The sequence below is a fragment of the Zonotrichia albicollis genome, chromosome 1 (genome assembly GCF_047830755.1).
Source record: "Zonotrichia albicollis isolate bZonAlb1 chromosome 1, bZonAlb1.hap1, whole genome shotgun sequence".
Taxonomy (NCBI): Eukaryota; Metazoa; Chordata; class Aves; order Passeriformes; family Passerellidae; genus Zonotrichia; species Zonotrichia albicollis.
In genome coordinates, this window is record NC_133819.1 from 6,118,821 (window position 1) to 6,144,769 (window position 25,949).

The window sequence follows — 25,949 nt, forward strand, 5'->3', positions numbered from 1 at the left end:
TACCCTTTCTAATCTTTTTTATTAACTCTTCAGATTTTCTGTCTTCATTGTGTTTCCTGTATATGTATGACAACAATAAAGCAAAATAAAAGCAAGACAATAGCCACTGCATGAAGAATTCTGGAGCACGTAAGCAGCTTCCTTATAGCACATGAGGTCATTTCCTTCAGAGACATTTTATCTAACCCTTTAAAAATTAGTTAAACTAATACTTTACTCTCTTGAGCCAAGTAATAATAAAAAGCCAATATTTTGTGAAATACTTGGTCAGGGAATTGGTAATGAGCTAACCAACCTTTCCAGATCACTGGCTTAAAACCAAGCCTTGCTTGATCATGCCTTGAAGGCTCAGCTACGTGATAAAAGTCTGATGCTCTGTGAAAAATAAAAGTGGATAGAGTCAAGTTCTTGGCAAGCTATTGCCCATCCTCACACTGGCACTCTTATCAGGCAGAAGTTTCATCAGAAAATACAAATATCCTCTGCAGCAGAATGACTGGCTTATCTGGGAGGAAGATCCTGCCTCTGATGAATTTCAAAGTACTTTTTGAGCCAACACTCCTCCCTCCAAAATATAGGTTTAAGATGTAATGGCAAGGCATTTCTGTTTGTACTGCATGCCAAGCAGCACACTCTGCCCCATCTCTGTTCCACATATGAATCTGGCTGTTACGGCTATTCACTATTGTTCCACAAAGAAAACTTCAACCTGTCACTGTCCTCTAATAATTTTTAAACTGTTTTCACAAGCTTGCTGAAGCAAAAGCTCCCTAACAAAGCCAGCACCCTCATGCTGCTGAAACACCATCAGCACTCTCAGCAGCAAACAGCAAGAGACAAGCACGAAGCCAACACAACATTTTAGTATTGATTTCTCTAAGAAATTTAAATCCCACAGGGCATAAACATCAATTTAATCTGTATGCAACTACAAAATGGCCTCACTCCCAGTGTTCCTTATTTCAGCCAAAACACTGCTACAACTGGAGTAAACACACACTCAGCAGTGCAGGCAAAGGCTGACAGAACAAGAATCCCCACTCCCATTAATTCACAGGAGTTTTGGAGAGCACAGTCACAAATGCCAGACAGTCAAGGACAACCAGCAGCAGAAAAATCTGTCTCACAGCCAGACAAAGGCATCCCTGAAGCATCCCAAGGACCAGTGACATCCTGCCTTGCTAAGAAGGAGAGCCATTTCATCCTCCAAGCCAATATTTTGTTGTGGAGTAACAGCCTCAGGTCTCACCTTTGGGTTTCTGTGCCTCCACATGATAACAGGAACAATAAAACACAACTGCTCCATGCTGTACTAAGTGATAGTTAGGAACAAGGGAAGTGGTGGAGTCACTGTCCCTGGAAGCATTCAAAAAACGTGTAGGCATGGCATTTCATGAGATGTCTTAGTGGGCATGCTGGTGTTAGGTTAAATGTTGGATGTGATGATCTTGGAGTTCTTTTCCAATCTTAATGATTCCTTGATTCTGTTTCCTGAGCATCCCTGACTCCATTAGACTGCCTTCCCTGCAGGAAAAAAGCCCCACATTACTGCTACCTCCAGCCTGCTGAGAAGGGCATCAGAAGAAAATACCACCTGAAGAAAAAGAAAATTCATCACCTTGGGGTTCACCCTCATGTAATCTTAAACTGAGTTCTTCAGAAATGTAAGTTCCTTCTCTAATCCCTGAGAAATCAGGCCCAGCATGCTCTGACGTTGCTCTTTTTCTTCTTAGCACTTCAGGACTGCTTTTTTTTTTTCAAGAATGCACCCCATTGAAAAAAATCAGCTCATTCTTACAGCAGTGCAAAGCCCCAGGCATGTCAGTGTCATCCCAGCCAGCACTTAAGCACCAATACAGTCTCTAGAATTCAAGGCACCAAAATCATTTGTGAGTGATGGATTTATGTTAGAAACTATAAATTACACAATAATCACAGACAGGGTTTTATGGACAAAGCCTGCACTTATAAAATGTGGCACCTTCTACCCACCTGCCCCTGCTGAGCACAGCTGGGTGGCAGAATCAGATTCCTGAGGGTGCAAAGGTGACAGAACGGCACCTTGGGCAATTGGAGTATTATGGATCACTGACAGGCACAAAAACAAGACAGAAAGCCCTTTCCAAAGTTAACAGCATCAACACAGACCCCACCCCAGATAATCAGCCTTCCTACATGGCAGGATTTATTAATTGCTGCTGCAAAATAAAATCCCACAAAAGCTGACTTAAACTCTAGCACACACCTGATCCAACATGTGTTGACTCAGGGCTCATGTTACCATTGTCATGAAGGTTCCTATATTCTACAGCAGAATATAATTTAAATATCTATTGACTACATGTGTGATCAGCACAGAGCCTTTACCTATGTGCTATTTTCCTTCAGCATATGTAAGATACATCATGGCATATTTACTTCACCTATCAGTAAAGTGGGAGATGGATTTTGTCCCCAAAATTAACTTGTTTTTTGGGGTCTTCACCAGGACAGTCTCACTAAATCCAAGCAAGAACCATGGCAACATTCTCCAGCCAGTGTCAATTTTAGGATGAACTTCAGGATTGCCTGGTCAGGAACAGAAGCAACTGTGAAGTGATCATCAAGATTATTGAAGTATATACTGGCAGATCAGTCTGTACCACTGACAGCTTTATAGCTGCTGTAACCACCAGTGTCACTGAGCTGCAGACACTGTCATTTCTACACAAAGTTACCATGGTTTTGACTTCAGAGAGTCCCTTAACCATGCAGCAAGCATGGCTTTAAGTCCAGCCTCTGAACTGCACTTGTGAGCTTGGCTTTCCAAGGGGAATGGCTGCAAGCAATAAAAGGAAGTGAAAAAATAGAAGGTGTTTATGATACTATCAAAATTCAGGAAAATAAAGGCAGAACAGCAAACCCTCACCTTATCTTCATGAATCTCTGAATGGGAGGATGTAAACAACAGGGACAGACCAAACTTCACTTGTTTGTTTCTAGATTCAACACTCAGTCCACCCCTTAAGCACATAAGCAAAACAGGATACAGGGTGTTACTGAATGATTTCCTCTGAAGCCTGATTGAGAAAGATTAGAGCAATTAGAACAGAGTGACACACACTTTGAAAGCCCTTAAATCACAATTAATATAAGGTTTAACCTTTCTCCTAAGGATCATCTGGTGACTGTGTGCCATTTTCAGAACAAGGCTGACACGTCCCAGCCTCAGAGACAAAATTCATGAGACAGAATCCCCTGCCCTCTACTGGCACCAAAGCCACACTGAAATCTGAGCTCGTGTCACAGGCAGCACAAACAGTACCCGAGGAGTTGCTTTAAGGGGTATTTTAAACTATTATTTGTCATTTATATCAGATTTATAACGTGCTGGACACATCCAGCTGGGAATAAAAGCTCACATATAAAAAGCTCTTTCAGCATCATTGCACTCCTTCCTACAGCACCAGCTAGACGGAGGATTCAAAACACTGCTCCTTGCAAGATAATATATTCATTAACTGGAAGCTAATTCTAAGGGATTATCTAATGTTTATCATGTTCACAGTGCATAACCAAGAACTCTATATGGCAGTTTTTATTTGTTTGTTTTTACAGAATTCTCTCACGTATGCTGCTGCTTTTCTGATTACAGCCATCCAAACTGCATTTGGCCCAAGAACAGAGAGGCAGGATCAGAGCTGCCAAAATCATTTTCCAGCACCTTGGTGCCAGAGCTAGGGAAATTCTTAGCCAGGTTTCTGACTCATTTGCACCACTGTGACAGCACCACACAAACCTCAGGGCAACCCAGCAAGGCATTTGCTGTCACTGACCATGCCACATCCATTTCTGTCACACATTGATTTAATGGGTGTCATCACAGAACCTTCCAGAGCTTGTGAGCACTTCTTACTGTATTCTCACATCAGTGCAAACAACAGCAACAACAACCAAAAAAAGCTAAGATTTACCCTGCTGTGATTATATTTCTGAATGTAAATCAGCTTGATTCCTGGAAATATCAAAGTAAATCCCCCATGTAGGCAAGGCCTAAAAGGAATTGAATAAACACGAGGGTCCCGACTGCATATTTAATCCAAAAAATAAATAAGCTTTTAAATCACATTAAAAGGAAAGGGAAAAAAAAAGGCAGCCTGAAAAACAGCAGCTATTAAACAAGAGAAAGTCTGGCAACGCTGGAGTAATTCCCACAATGCTCATCCTTACCCTGAAACACATTGAGAACACACCCTGTTTCCAGAGCTGTCACACAACAAATGCAGATGTGAGCCTGCCATCACTACACAAACAACAGAGTATGACATTTAAATAATACCACTAAGGAGAAGTGGGAGATGCACACAGCCTACACTATGTACAGCAGCTCTTTTTTTAAAGCAACTCATCTGTTAAGTTACCAAATAGCTAAAAGGCCCTAGGGATGCAACAAAAATGTATCTAATATTCCAAAGAATCCATAGGAATATAATCCAATCCCACCTGTTTCCTTTTCATTGTAGGCATCTACAGCATTTTAAAAAATACTAATGAAGAATTCTCAAAGCTTATTAAGTCACATCCTACAACTATTTGGATTTTCGGCTGTCCTACTCAGCCTAAATGTATTTACAGATAATTTATCCCCATTTGTTCCTGTGTCAGGGTTGTCTGATATCTCAAATAGTTCTTCTCACACTCTGGTGCTTGTCTAACCCCTGACATTTACAGACTGCAAAAGTATCCTCAGCCATGAGCTTTCTGGGCTATATAAACCAAGATTTTGGTGCAGCAGAATCTAAGAAGGAAGGATAAACAGGTATTTTAAACACAGCCTATTTGAAACTCCGCCTGTCTCCATAAATAATCCCCAAAAATAAATACAGTTTCAACTATATAAGAAAATATATAACACAAAAACCTTTACAGCATAAATTTATGAGGTGGTGCTGTCAAGCCTTGTGATTTGTTCCAGTATCTTTGCATTTTTTCAACTTTCAGCTCCTAGAGTTCTCTCTTAAAAATAAACAATAAAATTTTTCTGTCCTTCATGATTATTGATAAAAGCCTGGGGGTAGGAATGACTTGTGAAGGAGATCAGGATGTAAATAAAAATACTATGATTTTTAAAAATAAAATATTTATTAACAATCCTCCAGATGAGTTAATTCAGCATGTTAAAGATACCACTGGCTGATACACTGTGAGAAAACATCAATACAAATCTTCAGGCTTGTCCGTATTATTTTTGTATAATTGTACACCAAGCAATGATCTGAACCCACTTCTACAGGTAAAATACTGGCTGACTTTGCTGTTCCAATGTGCTAAAAACTATTCATACCAAAAATTCTAGGAAGCTGGAGCTCTGGCTTTCTAAATCACAAGACAGGGAAAGGGCTTCTGCCTTATTAATAGAAAACTGAGGTAAAGAGTTGTGTGACCAGCTTATGGCAGATCCAAGAACTGAGCATAGATTTCAGATCTTCTGAGTTACAGTCTTGTGCTTCAGGCAGAAGGCTGGTCTTTTCACTTAAACATCTATCAAAGGCCAAACTCTTATTTAAAAATGGAAAATGCCGCTCAGAAACAATGAGACAGCAAGAATACTTGAAAAAGAAGTCTTCTTAAAGCTAAACCTCTTTGGTCCTTCTAATGCTACCATCTGCAAAAACTTGCACCCAACACACCATCAATAATTTTTCTGAGAGACCAAACTCAGAATCCAGACCAGTTTCTGTATCCATGAGGCAGGACAGGGATGACAGCACTGACATTGCTGCCTTTGGCCCCCAGTGCCATTAGTTCTCATCATACTCACAGACTTTATATCCCAGCTTCTCAGCATGAATCCTCTTGGCCATGAACTGCCCTTCAATCAGTGCTCGTATTTCTACTTCCTTTGGAAACCTTGGAACCTGTACCAAAGAGGGGATGAATTACCAACTCCTTACCCAGCACTCACTGCCAAGCTGCAGAGTGGTTAAAAACAGGTTTATAGTTGATTCTCTTTGCCTTCACCCTGAAGTCTGCTCTCATCTAGGCCCAGCTCTGCATTCATACACAAGATGGACCTAAAGCCTCATGACAGAGAGCACAACTCATAACCTCAATGCTGTTGGCAAATACATCAAACTTGAAGTTGATGCACAATGGGAAGAAGTTCAGGGCAAGTTGTAAACTTTTCCTTAAGCATTTCCCATCACCAAGAGCTGCTTAGGAATCAATATCTCAAAAATACAAATTGAAAGCAATTATAGAATATAAAGTTACATAAAATTCAGATCAATTAAGCAATGCCACAGAAGTCTAAATCTATTTCTGTCTTCACAAAAGTGAAACCATGTAATATTTTCATTAATTTGTTTCCATCTATAACATTTTTCTGTCCTTTCATCAATGAGGAAACAGAAGCAGGAGAATATTGAACTGCAAACAAATAGAGGGAATCCTTCACATGAAGTTGAGTTTCTCCATGCACTGCACTAAGTGCCTACATTTGTGTAACAGCCAGAAGTGATTAAGCATTCATTTAACAGCCAACACTTCAGAGAGTGGAGCTGCACTGCAAACACCAGATAGCATCAATCTCTGTTCACCTACGTGAGGTCTGATCGACTGGGAGTCATGTTTGATCAAAGACACCTCCTGAGTCTCAGCACCACCCAGAAAGCCAGGCATCTAAATAACAGCCATTCCTCAAAAAAAACCCAAAAAAACAATATACAAAGAACTTCCCATAACTTAACTTCTATTTTATTCCACTTGGACTTGAGCCTGTGCTTACTTAAATGTCACTATGTGGCTTCTAGGTTACTCCAAGTCATGCAGGGCAGCAAAATGAGGACTACGTTCACACATATATATGGACAAAATATTACAGCCCAAAGTTTCAACACACCCTTATCTACGAGTTTAAAATTTAAAAAACAAGGCCTCAGTCATGTACATGTACTAAGTTCTCCGTAAGCTTAAAGTTAATCCTGTCTCAAAGACAGTGTTGGTTTCCGTAAATCCACATTTTCCAGTAAAGAAAGTATATCATGAAAAAAATACCATATAAGTTCTAGTTTAGACACTGCTCTGTAGATGCTCTCAAGCTACAGACCAAATACTTCCTTATGAAAATCGTTCCAGGGACTTGCACCAATAAATGAAACTGGACAGCAAATATTTCAGACAGAAAGAAAAAAACATATAATGGCAAAAACTTGAAACCTTGACAGCATTCCTTCAAAGTTTGAGACATTAACCAGATTATTACTACCTTTTGGTTGTCTCTGTTGAATCTGTGAACCCCAACTGCTTCAGGAGTAATTTCCATCACATCAAAGTAGAAACCTGCATCAAGAAACATTAAAGTTGTCATGTTTGCTCCCAGGTCCAAAGCTAGAATCTTATTTCTGCACACAGCTAAAATGATAATAGATGTTTATCATGTACTTGGAAATATGAGTCACCACACAGCCTGCTTCTTTACTAATTTCAGTCCACACATCAACTTCTTAATGTTCTGAGCCATGTGGTGGGATTCTTGGGGCTCTCCTGTGCAGAGCCAGGAGCTGGACTTTAATGATCCCTGCCAACTCAGGATAATCTATAATTCTGTGTTTCTCTCAGTTTCCAAGTATGGATATAAACATGCCAAAAAATGCAATACACACCAAGCCTATAAGAAAGGATACATCTACCACAACGCACACATTTGCAAGTAACACAGCTAATACACAACTCACACTAGAAATATTCTGAGTAGGTCATGTGCAAGGGTGAAAGGAGGAAAAAACCACACACAGAAAAAAAAATGAGAAGTTGGTAAGAAGAGTACAGGAATATTGGAACATCTCATACCCTGGATTAGATTTCATGAGCTTATTAGAGAACATCAGATATTTTAAGTCACAAAGCAGAGCTGGTCTCTGAATAGTTTTGATGAGATCTGAGGAAATGCTGTAATGCTTTGTAGACAGCTAGACAAAGATTTCTTTGGGTTGGTCAGAAAAGATATTCAAGAAAGGAGACCAGAAAAAAAAAATGAGGACAAAAAACTGAACAGAATAGCTAAGAAACTAAGGAGAGTTTCTGAGGTTCTAACCTTGGAACAAAACTGTGCTGCCCTAGCAGACCTGGCAAAATAAAACCCAAAATAATTCTGCGCTTTAGCACACATAACCTTTCTGGTTAAACATTCTGCAAAGCTGCCAGCCAGCAACTCTGTGTGCCACAGATCTGCAGGGGCAGCACATCCCAACATTCCAGTCCTGACCTCCAAACCCCTCCCCACACCACAGGGAGCACAGGGAACAAGAAATTAAAGGAGAGGGGTATTTAAACAGCTATGCCTTTGCTTTGCTCCCCCCAGGCACTTAAATTATGGAGATTATTGCATTTGTTACAGATATACCCAGAGGTTATTCTAGTATACAGATTCTTGAGGATGACTTTCATGAAACACCCATTTTATAGAGGAGTGAGACATTGAAGTGAATATACTATAACACAAACTTTAAAACTTTAAGGCACTGTCCTGATTCAGTAACAATATTTTCATCAACTTCCAATTTTTTTAATACTGTCTAAACTGGCTGACTTTGGGGTTTTAGAATAATTTCTTCCCATTTTCTAAAACACTAGAATTGATTTTTCTTCCAGTGAAAAGAGATTCCTGGTCATTTTAATACCCCACAGAGACTGGATTTGACAGACAACATAACAGAGCTTCTAAAAATGAAAAATCTAATCTCAAAGTGTCAAGAGGCTCTATCTTAAATTCACTTTGCTAAGGAGTGAACCCTTCTATAGCTTAAATATCTACATTTAAAAACTTTGCTGCCTGTAACTTTTACATTCATTTTACCTATATCAATTCACACCTGAGATGATGGTGATGATTTCATACCCTGCTCTGCAATGGGTCCATTTTAATCTTGATTAGACATGTGCTCACTTTTCAACAGCTTATTTCAGAGCTATATATTAGACTTGTAAAATGTTAAACTGTGGGAGAGAAAATAATGAAAAACTTCAAATCCATGAGTTTAGTAGTATTTTTAAAATATTTCCATCATCAGAATTTTGTTACATTTCACTTACTAAGCATAACACAGGGGAAAAAACAGGGATGAAATGATTCTGTGACATACACTAGGGAAAATGCAGGAAATCCAGGCATCCCTTGACATCGTTGCTCTGTACACATGCATGAACAAGATTCTAGAGTAATGACTGAGAAATAAATAATATGGAGGTACTTAATTCACTTGGTTTGAGTCTTCAGAAAAAGAAATAAACTTTAATGAAAATCTCCTTCAAAAATTACTAGTTTTAAACATTCTACAGCTAAGATGTTACTAACACCCTTCCAACAACCACAGGAGATCCATAAATATAATTTTCTTAGTCAGTGAACATTGAAGGAAAACACTGTGATGACACTTAGGTTGTCAACAGAGCATTTCCAAGCACACATTAGGAATTTCTCTTGCTCTAGTTAACTTCATTCCTGACCTTTATGATGACCCAAGTAAAAAGGAGGTACAGCACCTACTGCAGTTTGAGTCCCAGCAAACCCTCAAAGTCCCAGCCCTGCCAAGGCTCATACCCAAGTTTCCACTGTTTCCAGCATCAGTTGATGATAATGCTTTGGAGAATTCATCCCAGGAGCCTGAAGCACACTCATCCCTGATCCTCTCTCTCATCAGAGAGCCATTCTTAAAACTGAAACACACAAACACATCATATGCATTTTCCAAAATGTTTACCTCTAGATTGAAAGCATTTTGTTCCTTTACTTGACAACGTTGTTTAGTTTATCAGCTGAATTAAAGCTGGGCAAGTTAAAAGACGTAAACACTTCATTATGGAAAGAGATACAGAAGGAAGAGCAAGATAAGAGAAAGCTTTTACAGGAGGTGCTGGGGAGCTCAGAGCAGAGATGGGGGCTGCATTTCTCCAGTGAGTCAGGTTAGATCCAAGGCAGGCCATGCCAAACCCAGGCCAGATCTGCACAGCTGAGACATCTCCTCAGAGAGGTGTCCTGCCACCCCTCACACTGAGATGGCTCTGCCAGGAGCAGCAGGACTGTCCCCACGTTGCATTTATGGTTTCAGGAACGTGGTACCTGTGTGGAACCAGCTTGGGTCCAGCAAGAACTATGATGACGTCTAGCTCTGTGCCAGGATCTGGCAAAGGAAAGCACCACAGCCAGTTAGCAAACTACGCAGTAAGATGTGCATCTCTTCATTTTTTATGGTCTTTGCACAGTTCATGCTGTCACCTTCTTTATGAATGTCACACTCCTGCAAAATACTGGACTTGAACCCAGGGGGAAGCAGTTTGAACCCTCTCCAGCACAGAGTTATCAGAGCAGCTCAGCAGAAGAGGCACAGAAATATCACAAATGAGAGCAAGGAAATCCTTGAACTTGCTCAGTAGCACCAGCTGAAGCTATTTGAGTTTTTTATACAAATATCCTGTGTGGTAGCTCAGGCATTCATCCTCTACTGAGAGTCCCCTATTAACTCTAATATTCTAGAAATCAAGAGGCCTTGGTGCCAAAGGGGCAGGGTCAGCTCACAAATGACTACACAGAAGGAGCTTGAAGGATTAACTCAGCACTGCCAAGGCCACCACCAAACTGCATGTTAAGCTGCAGTGAAAGAACAGCAGTGCAACATTTATTCAAAAAAATACCTCAGTATCCGATTTCCTATTATGAACAGGTTGTTTATACAGTTTTTTTTACACAGCAAAAGAAAACATTGGGTAGAAGAAAAATTCAAATGTAAATTAAAAACAAAGCAAACAAAAAAATCCCACATAAAACAAAACATAACAAATAAAACCTGCTGGGAAATTACAAAACAAAAATCAGTAACTTGCAATTGACATCTTGGTTTTGAACTCAGCCTCATGAACACTCATCTACTACTGTGCAGGTGGGATTCAACACTACAGCTCCAGGGCAGACTTGAGCTTTGCTGAAGTTCTGAGTTTAAAGCATCTACAATCCAGGGCATTCAGGCACAAAATGTATCTGTATATTACTTGCAAATGCTTGACCTAGGTTGCCAAATTTTAATCTAGAACACTGATTCAGTGAGGGCGAACACAGCTCCAGTCCAACCTCCTTGGCTGACAAAGGGCCAAACAACACCCAAATCACAGCAGCCAAAAGCTACCATGAGGATCATTTTCTCAGCTGGGTTTCTTGAGATCTCAATATTTTCCTGAAGCACAGCCCAAATGCATCCCATCACTGATTAAGCTTCTCTCTGGAAAGGGAATCTTCACCTACTCCATTATGACCCGTCTGGACCACTAGAGGAGCACAGAAGTTCCACAGCCTGGTCAGGCTCCACACATTTCACATCCCATCTCAGCAGATTTGTTATTCCTGCACATTAAATGCATCACCTGAGGTACACAGAGACCTGCCTCTATCCATACACCGAAATAATTTCAGCTTTTTATTGCCATGAGAATTTATCCTCCACAACTCTACCGTTTCAATTCCTCAGATTAAACAATAGGAATGCTATAAGGTTGATGGAAATGTTTCAGCAGTAGATTGCCATATACCACAGAGAATGCTGAATATTCTATTCATTATCATCTCACAAAAGAAATAAAAAGCACTAACACAGAGAAAGAAATATATGTTATCGATCCCAGATGTAAAAAAAATAAATTATATTACCATAAAAGGGCCATATATGTTTGAGAATCAACAGGATTGCAGAGAATATGACCTTCTAAGGCAGGAGTTGGCTCTTGGATCCACAGGAACAATGTGTCACTTGTGCCAAGGCTAATCTGCAGGGGAAAAAAAATAATTGAAGCCTTATCACAATGTGCATGGAAAGCAGTACAGAAATTAAATTAAAACCATTTGTTATTGCCACTAATTGTTTTTAAATTACACATTAAGTCAATTGGATTCGTGCTGAAGCTAGCTCTGACTTAGGCTGTCATGGCAGTGAAATACATACTAGATGGAGACTTGGGTTTTAATGTCTGCAGCGTTAGTTAAAAATAGTCACAAGAGTTTACTTAAAATCTTTCAGGCAGCTTACAGATTGATAGAAATAGAATAAGCATGAATCCAATAAGCAGCAAATCAACACTAGCAGGTATATTTAACCGGCAACCTGCAGCTATTTACATTTCAGGTATTTCAAGCATCCAAGGACAGTTTTCAGGACAGTGTTTTGACTTACTGCAATGTCTCCTTCTTGAAGTCTCATCCCTGCCAGTGATGCTGAAAGCAAAAATAATCCCAGGTATAAAGGTAGTTCTTTGACTTAATTACAGCCTGTTACCTGAGGCATCATAGCACATTACAAACACCATCTCCGAGTACAATATAAATGGCAAATATGCTCCCAGTGGCCTTGGGCTATCCACCATAAAATACGGGCAAAACTTTTGGGTGAGGGTGTGATTTTTATTTTAATTAAATCAAAATGCTCAAGACAAGACTACAGAACAGCTTGATTTTTCTGATGGTTTATGCATTCAGGTTTTATATGCAGTGGACCCTTGATTAACAACACACTTTAAAGGAGGAACATTCCCACTTTCATCAGATTAATCACATATTTATTGGACTACATTGAATTTGGGGGGTCTAGAAGAAAAAATTGGACTTTTGGGAAATGCAGAGTTTACCCAACTCCCAGAATAAGAATGTAAAATATATCATAATGAACTTCTATCATGATTCAAACCTGCATAAGCTACTGTAACATGGGAAGTATTTTATTTCCACAGTCTGGAGAAAGAGAAACATTTGCTTTACACAGTCTCCAGGATTCAAAAAACTGACCCTGAATTAACCCCTTCCCTTGTGCTGAGATCTATCAGTCTGACAAAAGGACAGCTCTAATTCTCAGAGAAAGGCAACAAGGTCCATCTGCACCTTTTTGCTTGAAAAGATACAAGACACATTTTCAAATTCGTATTCTCCAAGCTAAAATGTTAACAGTTGATAGTAGGGATGGTTTCTCATAACAAAAACTGAAGTTATCAAAAGGCAAATGAATTCACTTCTGATTACTTGGCAAAAGAGAATTAATTTGTCATACACAGCCTATCTGAGCTATCTCTATCTCAAAAGAATCAGTGATAGAAGGGTGTTAGAAAAAGGAATTAATACCGATAAAAACAATATTCTTTCATTTTATAGGAGAACCAGTAAGATAGATTTAGAATTTCAGCACATACATAATCATATCCACTGGATCTTGCACAGTTAATCATCTCACCTGGATTGTCTCCTGTAAATGCTACTATTTTACAGTCTGGGCTAAACCCATAACGTTGACTATAATATGGAGAAATGGGCCCCTAAGGAAAGAAAGAAAGAGAAGAAAAAAAGCTCAAAAAAATGGAATGCAATCTTACAATATATGACAACGTATTGTAACACAGAACTGAAAAACCCTAGAGCAGCTACAAGAATAATTTCTGAACGTTTAAGGTATAAATGAATATTTTAAAAAATTTTAATGCACTTTTTTCATTGTAGTTGTTGAGAACCTCACAGGAATGCCCTCAGATTTCATTTAAAAGTAGGCTAGTAAATACCAGCATTTTACTTTGTGTCTTTCTTCCGTTATTCACATCAAGTACCATAAACACATCTATCTGTTTTGCACATATACATGAATATTAATAGCTAGAAATTAGAAATTCAATGCAAACATAAGAGGAAACACAACATTAATATACATCACAGCATCAAATGCTGGAATATGACCCCTATTATTTTAGAGGTCAAGAACTGTATTCTTTTAAGCCACATTTGATAGCCATTGAGAAAAAAACAGAAGAAAACTATCCATAAAAAAACACAAGGAGATCTGTAAGGATTTTTTTAATATGTTCCTCTCCATTACAGATCAGCAGTGAGTTCAGAGGGCTCAGGTGATGGGTATCTCCACTGCCTCACATGTGCACAGCTAAAGAATAGCTGCTTTTGTGCTGGGTAGTAAGACTAAACTCATTTACTCAGGAGATGTGAGGCTTGATTTGATTTCACCATTACGCTACGTGAACTCAGGAGCTTTAAATATCCCAAATTATTCACAAAGATTACCTCATTAACTCTACAAACAGCTTAAAACAAGATCTCTGTTGAGAAATGCAAATGTTGGGCTCTGTTTCTGCAGCAATAAACTCCCATGCACAGCTCTGTAGTGACCAGAGACTCTGGTGTGTGGGAGAGGACCCCAAAAATTCTCATCACTGGAGTATCTACCAAAAAGTCTCTCATACAGTTCAGGGCATGCAAGAATCCAAGGAGACCAAAGCTATGATGGGTGCCAGTTTCCAAAGATTTGATTTACACCTTCACAACACAGCTGGAAATATTAAAGCAGCAGCATTGCACACACAAATGCACGCCAAGTGCCATTAGCAGAACTCCCAGCAAAACTTCTCTTGCTGCTTACAGCTCTTCTGGCCAGGGACATACCAGGACTGAGTGGGATGGGACAGGGCATCCCAGTCTCTCCTCTAATCCAGGGGCACAAGCATCAAGGCAGGGCTTTGACCATGCCTTTTCCCAAATCTGCAGCAAGTTCATACCAGAACCTACAAGACAGATCAAAAGAGGAGTGCACAGGATTAAGCAAAAAACCAGAAAACTCCAACAACAGAAAATTTACAGACGTATGTCGCAGACATCTTTTATGAAAAATTCTTTCCTTGGGATTTTTCCTCCTGAGAAGCTGAGAGGCCTCAGGAACAAAATGTAAACATTGATTATCTGCTGCTGTGGAATGCCACAGGTGCATCTGTGATTGGTTTCATAGAGTTGTTTCTAATTAATGGCCAATCACAGTCAGCTGGCTTGGAGTCTCTGTCCAAGACAGAAGGTTTTGTTATCATTCTTAGCCAGCCTTCTGATGAAACCTTTTCTTCTATTCTTTTATTATAGTTTTAATGTAATATATATCATAAAATAATAAATCAAGCCTTCTGAAACATGGAGTCAGATGCTCATCTCTTCCCCAATCCAAGAGCCCCTGTGAACACCATCACAGATGTACGTTTTCCATTTAAAGAGAATGGTTTCAGCCCTTCTAAGAATAAAGGATACTGATAATTTAACCTTTGCAGAGCTTTCACCTGCAAAAGTAGCAGAAAATGCTTCTCTGATATACAAGGCACTAGGCAAATCAGTCATTCACAAATTATGAGTAAAGACAGGAATATCAATGCTTCCCCAAATCTTCCACCTTAGACAAGGACTTCATACAAGCAAAAGTGATGGAGCAATATCCCTTGGAGATGTGTTGTGCTCAGCAGAGACCTAAAAGTGAACAAATTCCCCCCTCAGTGGGATGGCTTTACATTACTCCTGCCTTTGAGCAGAGTATCCTACAAGCATCTAAATCCACACTGACTAATCCTCCTCCATACAAACATTTCCCTTTCCAATTTCTCAAATAAAGCCTCTAATTTTGAGGATAATTTGGTGCCCAGCTTTGAATACCAAAGCCATGATTTTCAGGCATGCTGAGCAGCCCAACGGAAACCTGCAACATCTACAAGTGTGCAAAGCTCTTAAAGGCCAGATTCTGTAAAATTATTTACAGGATGCAAAAAATATCTAAATAACTGATTTGGTCACCTGTTTTCTCACCAGAACTATCATTAGATCTGGGAAAGGCCTTTACAGTTTTGGTTTGGTTTCTCATTGCTCTTTTCTCACTGTTTTATTGCTGGTTTAAAAGTTAATTGCAGTTGGTTAGTGGCCAAATCCATATAACATACTGAGCACTCCACACCCCTGGCTTATGATCGTAAGATGCCTTTAATTGAACATTTCATTAGACATGAAAATCTGTATTTCTGGTTAGTGCTGCTCAGGGATAGTGTAGTCTTATTCTAGATTAATACTAATCCAATCAATCTTATTCTAGATTAATACTAATTAATGCTAATCATTCCAAGGACTGCTTAGCCCTCAATTTATTTATCTCAGAAATGCAGCCACATCCTCAGTTGAGCACAGTGGAAAACCTGCTATTTCCTTCTGTTCAATACATTTTTAAGCTTTTCAAATCATAAAGATGGTGAAGCTGATGCCACATGCAGTGCCTGTGGAACAAGACTTTGCTTGCAGTGCTGGGATGCAGAGGGAGAGAAGGATTCAAGCCCCATCTCAGGCAGCACATCACAAGGCTCCAGCAGTGCTTCTGCTCTGGGAAAGAGCCTTCAACACACTCCACACACACTCTGCTGCTGGTAACATAAGCACAAGTGAGCCCACCCTATCAACTCCCAGCACACTTTTTCATACAGGCTTAAAAATGGGTTTAACAACATTTAAAAACAAACTTTATAGTTATCAATACAATCCTAAGCATCCCCGGTGTTGTCTGGACCTAGTGCTCCACACGGTGTTGTAAACAGAAAGTGCTGCTCACTTGGAGACACTGGAATAACCCAAGCCAAACAGCAGGATATTTGGGTTATACTTAATGACATAAAAATAGAATTAATTTTACCCAAATCAATCAATTCAATTTATTATTTAAAATATTTGGCCTATGATGAAACAGCAGGAATTTGACAGAGCACAAAGTGCAACAACCATCCCAAAGGGCAAAGGATCCCTTTTCTGCCATCAAAATCACACACTTCGAAAAGATGGAAAGATATAATGCAGCATATCTGATGTCTCTATGAGAGACCACTCTTAAATCCAGCCACCCCCTCCTTCCCAGGGTAAATTGTGTCCTGACAAGGCAAACTCAGCCCAGAGTCACCACCTGCACTTTTCAGAGGTAGAGGGTGTGAGCAGCCACATGTTCCATGCTCTCAGGCATAACAGGACTTACCACGAGGAAATATACAAATTTATAAGTTTTCCTGGAAGAGTCCATGATTTAAAAGGCCAAAAACCTCTTCACTAAACTAAAGCAGTGAGGAACAGCATCATTAAATAAAATGGATTTCTCTACAGAAAGATTAGCTGTTGTTTACCACAGGTTTTTGTTTGGGTTTATTTTTAATCCTACTTGGCCCACACCCCACAAGCCGAGAAATATTTCACCAGAATCCTCCAATGCATTTTACATTAGGGCAACCTTCAATTTTCCCTGCATAAACTGGAAAAGCCTCTAATCTTTATAACTGAATGTTTACATTTTACAGAAACAACAATTCAGTTTATTGACAGGTAGATATAGTGGCACAAAGAGTTTCATATGCCCTGAGAAAAGAGAGGTGAGAGAATTTGCCCCAAACTCAAATTTATTTTTAAAATGTGAAACAACTGTTTTAGAAGAACTATTCATCTGTTGGGCTGGATTCATCCTATCCAGCTGTGGGCATGGGAGTCTCTGTGGAAAATAAAAAGAGCTGCATGCTCCTCTGATTATACAAGGAGTGATTCACACTGAGTTCCTACCTCTAGCACCTCTGCTCATGTTAAACATCACAAAGTTTAACATACAAAATTAGTAATAATTTGAGAAGTAAAGGGGAGAAAACAAGCAAAAACCAAAGGCAGCCCTGACCCATCGCCCCATCAGCAGTGAAGGCCAACAGCCAAGGCATGGTACCGTAAGAACTGAAGAAAGAGTCAAAACATGGAATAATAAATTTCCATATTTCACTGCAAACATCACTCACTTTTAGCACAGAACAACCAGGAGCACAAGCAGGACTTGTTAATATTTACTACAAATACAGAAGTGCTTGAAGTCTTGGGGAGAAAGGGGAGAACACAAACACTTCCATTACAATGACCCAGCCATGCAGACTAACCAGTTTTATTAATCCACAAAGTAAAGATCAATATTTGCATGCATTTATAAGCAGTTAAGTGCATCTGTTTCTGCATTACAGCCCTCTGGATTGCCTTTTCAGTCAGCTAAAGCCATGACAAGTGTAACTGCTGACACCACACAAGCTACAGGAGGAGGAAATTCAGCCCAACACACCCCTTTGGAAAAAGCTTCAGTCCAACACATCCATTCTTTTTTTGTAGAACAACAAAAAACAAATATGCTAAGCTACAATTTGCCTAAAGCTGTTAGAAAAGCATTTCAAAAGATAAAGTTTCCCTAGGTCAAGAGCTGAATTGCTGTTCCTAAAGGTGTCTTCTAAAAGAAACAATGCTCCAAGTGTCCAACTTTTAGGTCCCAGATGTATCTTACTTTTAACATCTGCACAATAGAAATAAAAAATCATTCATTCCACTAGAAGGTAATTTCATTTTTTTTAAATCAATCACTCAGGTTGCTTAGCCATTGTCAAGTGATTTGAACCTTAAAAGATTGGACCTTTAAGAAGAAAAAGAAAAAATTCTGAAACTGAATAGCACATTTCCCACAATAACCTGCCAATTTGGAGATAAGTTATTGTGTAGAGCTAAACAATTTGACAGGGTCTTTTAAAGATGATATGACCTGAAGTTAAACCTACAGAAATGAAGAATAGGTCTATTATCTGAATATTATTTTGAGAGATGCATTTTAAACTACAATACACTGGTGCTAAGTAAACGATCAAGTGAATTGCAAGAAATTGTAAGTGACAAGAAAACAACTTTTTCAGCTGCATCCAAATAACTACTGCATCCATTATACTTATATTTTATTACTGGAATTAGAATTCTCTCTCATTATATTAACAGAAGAAAGGAATGAATGAGGAAAAATATAGATTACAATGCCAAAAAATCTTTTGTTTTGTAAAAAGAACTGTAACATTCTGCTTAGTTCTCTTATCTTTTTTTCACACAAAGATTTAATAATCTTACATGCTCTGAACAGCACATAACATTTCTTCAGGTTCTGTAAATACCCACAGGTGTGACAGAACACTCTCCTGCAGATGTTTGAAAAATGTGACTCATTTTCTAAGGAAATTTTCCAATAAAGGAAATTTAAATTTTCTTTACTTTAAAATATCTTGTTTTGCAACAATTTTTCATGTTCTAAAATTGGAGAAGCATGGCTTTCCTCCACTTGCTTCCAAGCAGAAAAGGTAAAGCAACATTACCAAAAAATCAAAAAAACCAAACCCAAACAGGAGATATTCTTAATGCTTATAGTTTTAAGCATTCAAATCAAAATTAACACTTAACTCTCATTGAAAAACATAAAACCAGTATGTTTCTTTATCAGAAAAAGCAGCTAAAGCTATCACTATCTCTCTTGGAAATACAGTAGGTGGCTGAGCAGCCCAAGTGCTCAGTATTTGGACCTGCTGAGGAGCAAAGTGAAAATCTCCAAGGAGTTATTGTTGCCAATAATACACAAAAAATAAAATTCAGCTTTGGAATACTTGGCTAAAAGGACAGGACCAGAAAACAAATAATAATCTCACAAGTTGTGTGAAATAAGTCTGGATTGCCTTGCCATTTCTGAGGTCTCAAGTGTAACAGGAAGCTCTGATAGCAAGTAAGATGTCCATTAGCTAAAATTGAGGTGTCGTGTCTTTTCCTGCAAGATTTGATGGAATAACAAAGGAGGAAAAATTAATTGGTCTTAACACAGGGGTGTCAACCATGTCTCAGTAATGCAAAAAATCCATGGAGATCCTTGTTACTTAACCTTTCAGCTCTGAAATCTATCTTCTCTTAGTTTCAGAGCAGAAATCAGAAATGTTTTTTAGAAATAACAACAAACCTCCCATGAAAATGCTTTCCTTCATAATTGCCATTTAAAAGCTGGATAACAGAGATAACACAAAAGAGAAAAGAGAGACAGTTCTCTTGTCACTTTTTTGTCTTTGCTATGATGAATGGAGAGATAGGAAAGATTTATTTTTTTAACTGGGTTTAGTGCATTTTGCTTCATTTATGCTTTTTTTTTTCCTGGTTCATTTTGAAAATATACTTCTGTTGTAGATCCAAACTCCAGTTAGGTGGGGAAAAAAATCATCACAATATACATCATATTCATCCTGTGCATCTCTGAGCTAAACCAGCAAAACTAAAGAACAAATATCAGAACTCTGAAGTTTCGTTTAAGATTCCACAACTTTCTGATGCCTCTAGAAAATCTTTTATCACTCCTTTATACTTCACAAAATAATGAAAAAATCTATAATTTCATTTAAGAATCTTTTCTGTGGATCCATTAGATAGAAGTGGGAATCGTATGATGGGGAGAGATGAGCATAGCAACATCAAACTGAAAGGACTAACTTCAACTAAAGTCTAATATACTTGTCATTAAAACTTAAAGATTGAAAACAAGCACCAGACAACTTGTCTCCCATCTATGTAATGTGGAGATAGGAAGGAAAATTTCCTTATTAAACTTTTACTATGAAAAAAGCCCGCACTTACCATCACTGTAATCAATGGGTGCATAAGTTCCTAGGAAAAGGGAAGCTGCAAAGCTACTGACCAAAGAGATTCTCTGCAAAAAACCAAAAACAGTGAGAAGTAGTGAGTCGCATCAGTAATAATTTCAAAGAAAGCAGAAAGCAAATAAAATAATTGGAAGTAGTAAATGTTAATAGATGCTTAAGGTTAGGCCCAGAAAGCACACAAAAATACACCTAGAAGGATTATCCAGTTCTGACCATCACAGGAATACAGCACATCTCAATCTACAAGTAACCCCATGATAAAAGCTGTTAATTGCTCTGCCTTCCGAAACATGCAAAACACACCTGGTATGTTATCATACTGTGTTAGCATGAATCCACCACTTCAGTCTATCACAGAAAGATTAAAAAAAAAAACTCTCATACTCAAAGAAAGAGACTCTCTTAGAAAAAAAAACTAAAAGCAACCCAACACCACAAAACATGTGTGTTGATGACAGGGGAAATGCTCACAACCCTGCTCTGTCCCACCCACAGTACAGGTCTGGAATCTTTTAGAAGCTCTTGGAGCGCCTTCAGCATCTTTGTGACCCTTTGCCTTCCTTCCAGCTGAGCCCCTGGACCTCCCTGGAGTTCCTCTATAATAAACAGCTTTGAACTGAGCCCCTGCCTGCAGCTCTGCCTCAGGGCATGCTGCAGCTGCATGGCATCCAGCTGTAGGGCTGGCCAAAAAATGCCCCCTAGGACACAGGATCCACCATGAACCTTCCTCCTCTTCACATCTGCAGTGTGAGCTGCCAGGTTAACCAGCCACCACCAGGCTTTCTGCGTGATCAGGCACTGCCTGATGCCAAGGAGCTGGCACAAAAGCAGACAAATCCCTCATTCTGTGCTGTGACTCACTCAGAAGAAATATGCTTGTCACCCAATAACTAAACAGAATCAAACCTCTACAGGTGGAGCAAGCCAGAAGTGACAGGATTTTATTAATGATCACAAAATCACTGGCTATAGGCTGCCCTTGAATGCTGTGAAGCAGAGATCTAAGAGGTGGTGGTAATGGCCAGGAAATTTAATGATGCACTTGCTCTCGGTGCATCTCTCCCCAAGAATACATCACATTGTGCTCAGGTAACAAAGGCCTACCTTCTGTGGTGCCCCAGTGGGCACTAGCTGCCTGAAATGGAAGGAAAAAAGGATGAAGTTAAACTGTGAATCAGCCAGCCAGTTTAGCAAGCTGACCTACAGAAGCAAAAGCATCCACCTTCCACATGTCATTGAGACTGCCAAGCTGTTAAGTGCTCCTTGAGGGGCCCCAGGAGCAGCTCTGGCAGAGATGTTTTGTGCTTGAATGCATTTTGCATAGGCTTTATTGCTAGAAGTTGCCATCAGTTCAAACAGCCCTCAAAGTCTGAAATTGGTTTAACCAGTTCTCAGGCCCACTTCCCCCCAGTAACATATCTTTCTCTAAATTTAGTCTTAAGCTTATGTATCAGGGTTGTTTCATCTCATACCTTTCTAGTTACAATGAGAAAGTAAAAGAAAAAAGGGGGAAAAAAATTAAAAATTTAGCATTTTGCAACAAAATACAGAGTCAACTTGCAATTCACTTATGAAATGAACTGCTTCATACAGGGGTGAGATTTAAAAAAAATAAACACACACATAAAAAAAATGCTATCAGGAACTGAAGTAATGGAAAGCCAGGTCTTCTTTACTCCCCTTTATAAAAACAGGGTCTACGTTTCTCCTTTTCCAGTCAGTGGGAACTTCACCAGACTGTCACAACTTCTCAAATGCAATGGATAGTGGCTTAGCCACTTCAACCACCAGTTCCCTCAGGACCTATGGAAGTATTTCACCAGGTCCTTGTGCAGCTTCAGGTTCCTTAGGTGGTCTCGACCTCAATCCTCTCCTACACTGGGTGGTTTTCATCTTCTCAGTCCCTGCCTTTGCCTGCTGTGGCTCAGGTGATGTGGCTGGAACTCTTGCCAGTCCAGAAAAGTCCTTGAGTACCTGGCCTTCTCCACAGCCTGGCTAACCAGGTCTCCCATTTCCTTTGGAGAGGGCCTATATTTCTCAAAAATGCTTTTAACACCAACATACCTATAAATGCTTCTCTCATTGCCCTTGATATCCCTGACCAGACTTAATTTTGTCAGGGTTTTAGCTTCCCTGACCTAATCCCAAACTGCTCAGAGGGCCTCTCTGCATTTCTGCCTTTATTACTATATTACTGCCTTTATTGCCACCTTCTGTAGGCTTCTTTTTTGTGTCTGAGTTTGTCCAGCAGCAATACGTTCATCCCCACAGCCCTCCTGATGTTTTTGCCTGACTTAACCTTAGTTGGGATGCATCACTTCAGAGCTTGGAGGAGATGATCCTTGACTATGAACCAGCTTATGAGAGCCTGTAGCCTTCCATTCCAACACTCCAGGAGGCATTCCTATGATGCCAAAAGGATCAGAACCTCTTAACTCCTGTTTATTCTCCATGCCATGTGTGTTTGCTAAGACATTTAATCTGTTCCACCCACGAAGGTGCCTTTGATGTCTGCTGGTGTCCTCCAGGTGATCTCCTGCTGACCTGCCATCCCCCCCCCCAGGCTCTGGGATCTCCTTCTGGCACCAAACTGTTAGGAGTGAGATAGTCTGAGGTTCTCCTCTCCCAACAACTTCAGTTTAAAGCTCAATTCACCAGCTTGAGAAGTATAACAATCAAAGTAGAACCAATGACAGATTTTTGTCTGCCTAGCCACTAATAATTTAACGGAATTTTTTAAATTCTATGTTCATCTTGAATTCAAACACAAGAATCAGAATAATCTTCAGCAAAAAGTTCTGTAAAAACATCTGCACAAAATAAATTTTAAAATACTTTCAACCATGTTTTCCAATAAGGGAATTGAAGTTAAGCCAACCTCAGTTTGCTTGTAGACCTCAGGATTCTGGCTGTAAATCTTTGCTATCTGGTTTCCTGTAAAACGCTGAGAAAGAAATGCAAATGCTTAGAAACACAAACCCTAAATGGAGTCAATAATCATTAACTCTGTGTAATGAGTTCAGAACATTGCACTTTGGATATTTAATTTGCCTGATGCATGATGAAAGTCAGTGCACAGCAGGCAATCTGCACTAAACAGGGTATAACACATAGTCTCATTATGAGAATTTTGTTCACCTTTTGAAAAAAAGGCATGTGGAAAAGCATTACTATCCATAATTTACATTTCAGAAATGACAGTTCAATGGAATGAATCACACTTATTCTGTGCAGAGGAACCAGCACAATTCAAATGCTCCCTTCAAATCCCTGAAAAGGTTTAAGCTACACAATCTATGTACCTGCCTGTGAGGCAGGTGAATTGAAATTAAAGCAGGAAGTTTCATACTCAAAGCATATACTCCAGCCCAGGCTAAAAACAGCTTAAAGAATATTTATTTTTCATCCATGTATTGTGTCAGATAATCAAAAAACCTTTTAACACTGACACCTTAACATTTAACAAGTGGAAAAAAAATGTTAGTGCTATGCAAAGTCTGATTTCAACATTAGCCATAATGATGATTCAGAAACAGAAACATCAATTTGGGAGGTTGAGGCCTTATTCTGATTAATCAGGGGCTGAGGTGCCTGCAGGGCAGCCCTGCTCCCACTCCAGAACTCATTGTCACAGTTACAAGGAGGGAAGGCTCAGGGAGAGGAGACAAGTGACAGCATATCTCTGACAGTGTCCCAAGCCTCTGAAACACTTCTCTTAGGTCAACAGCTGCTTGTCAGCCTCCAGGCAATATTAAAAGGCCAATCTTTTAATTGCAGGAGTAACCTAGAACATGATTCACAAATAGGTGGATGGACAAACATGTAACACAAGCTGGGCTTCCATTCCAGTAGAAATGTGGCCACACAAGATGCTCCCAGGGGACAAGCAGGCCCTGAGACTTTAAGCATGGCCACCCAACACCGCATTTGGGAGCCACTGGCCAAATGCTCCAACTGCCTCTTGCAGCAGAATTTCCAGTGTTTTGTTCCTTTCACTGTGAAATTTCTGTATCTCCCTTTGTGAGACTAATGCAAAGCACAGTATGGTTGGAGTTCCTTCAGAAGCTGTCTTTCCTAGGTAATGGCTGATGGTTACCTGCTGCAGCTCCCAGCTGCAATGACAGAATTGTCTCCAGCACAGGATTCTGCTGGGAATTTCCTCCCCATCCATTTCTTACCTCGTAGGCCCTGGAGCCAGTGACCCTGGCCAGGTGCTGGGCTCCCCCCAGGGCTTTCTCCAGGGCTCTGCACTGGGAGGCTGTGCTGGAATCCATCCAGATGGGGCTGTCCCTGACTGAAAAACAGCCCTGTAATCAACAACACCCTCCATTAGCAAGTCTGATCTCTGAATTCCCTGCTAGAGTAACGAAATACAGCAGCCATGGGTATCAGCTCACAGCTCAGCTCTCTGACATGCCTCCTGTCCTTCTCTCAGTGATTACAGAAAGCTGATATTGGGTACCATGTCAGCCAGGGATGGAAAGTTCAACCCAAACTTTGCATCAGAGGGAAGCAACATTCCTTTTCAGCTGTCACTTCACAGACTCTGCAGCACATCCTCTGGTACCCAAAACCCCAGCCCCTTTTAGAACCCCTCCACAAACCATCAGATTATCTCCCCACAGCTCTAACAACACATTTCTCCTTAATGCATGGCACAATCACCTGGAAGTACAACTGAGGCTTAATACACAATTTATTCCAGCATTCTTATGCCATTTCCATGAGTTTTGCACAGATGAGACAGCTACAAAACTAATAACTTAGCACATTTAACACAAAAGTCTCCCTTTCAACATATTTCTGCCCTTTCTGACACTGAAGTAAGGGAAGAAGGGTCTTCCAGAGAAAAGCTGAGTCCTCCCAATTTTTCTTTTTAAATAAAAATTGTCAAGTCTGTGTTCAAAGCTCACCAATCACACACATAAAACATTGAGGTCAACAAGGTACTTGGTTAGGTTTTTAAGTCCACACTACATTACACTTCTATCCTTTCAGAGGCAAGTGTAAAATGGTCTTTTTTAAATAGATCTATTTTCTTATGAAATCATTTGCACATCCTGCAAGGAAACTCAGGTACAGTAGTCCTTTTCACCACAATTTTTTGTAAATATAAATATATTAAAAATGTAAGATATTTACAGATTGTTTACAAAAATACTACATATTCTAGAAGAACAAAGAGGCTGTTACTGTGACACAGAAAGATTCTGGGACACCCACTGGCTCCTGGAAGCTTTTAAAGCAGAGCATACTGTCATTCAGGAGAAAATGAAATGTCAAAAGTCCTGCAACTGAAGGAATACTACTACATTTCATTTATGCTGCAGGGGCTTGCAGCCAAAAAAGAGGAAGAAAAGCAATGTGTAAGGAGCAGAAAAAGGACAGTGTAGCCCTCCCTCCAGAGCTTTTGTGCACCTTACCTTTAGTGATTGGTGCAAAGGCAGTTCAGGTGATGCATTCTTTAAAATCTGGAGGCTTCCTTTTTTCCAGTACACACTCCCATGTTGCTGTAGGAAACACAGAAACAGGAGCTGGAAATGCCCTCCCAAGCATCAAAGTCCTGATCTTACATTCTAAGGAACAAAAGAGCTCTCTCCAAACCAGGACCAAAAAATGGCCTACTTCAA

The 25,949-nt window shown here is 39.7% G+C and overlaps 1 protein-coding gene across 3 annotated transcripts in view; it reads right to left on the reverse strand.

The window, feature by feature from the left end:
- Positions 1-25,949, reverse strand: part of XYLB (xylulokinase) — an 86,742-nt gene that overhangs the window by 54,309 nt on the left and 6,484 nt on the right. For all 3 annotated transcript variants that reach the window (XM_005480443.4, XM_074548440.1, XM_026796666.2), the window contains 11 exons: positions 25,743-25,829; positions 24,498-24,626; positions 23,198-23,263; positions 20,294-20,366; positions 14,456-14,574; positions 13,245-13,326; positions 12,198-12,238; positions 11,678-11,793; positions 9,581-9,696; positions 7,247-7,320; positions 5,801-5,897 (listed from right to left, as the gene is read on the reverse strand). In XM_005480443.4, coding sequence (XP_005480500.2) covers positions 5,801-5,897; positions 7,247-7,320; positions 9,581-9,696; positions 11,678-11,793; positions 12,198-12,238; positions 13,245-13,326; positions 14,456-14,574; positions 20,294-20,366; positions 23,198-23,263; positions 24,498-24,626; positions 25,743-25,829 — 1,000 coding nt within the window. The remainder of the gene's footprint in view (positions 1-5,800; positions 5,898-7,246; positions 7,321-9,580; positions 9,697-11,677; positions 11,794-12,197; positions 12,239-13,244; positions 13,327-14,455; positions 14,575-20,293; positions 20,367-23,197; positions 23,264-24,497; positions 24,627-25,742; positions 25,830-25,949) is intronic.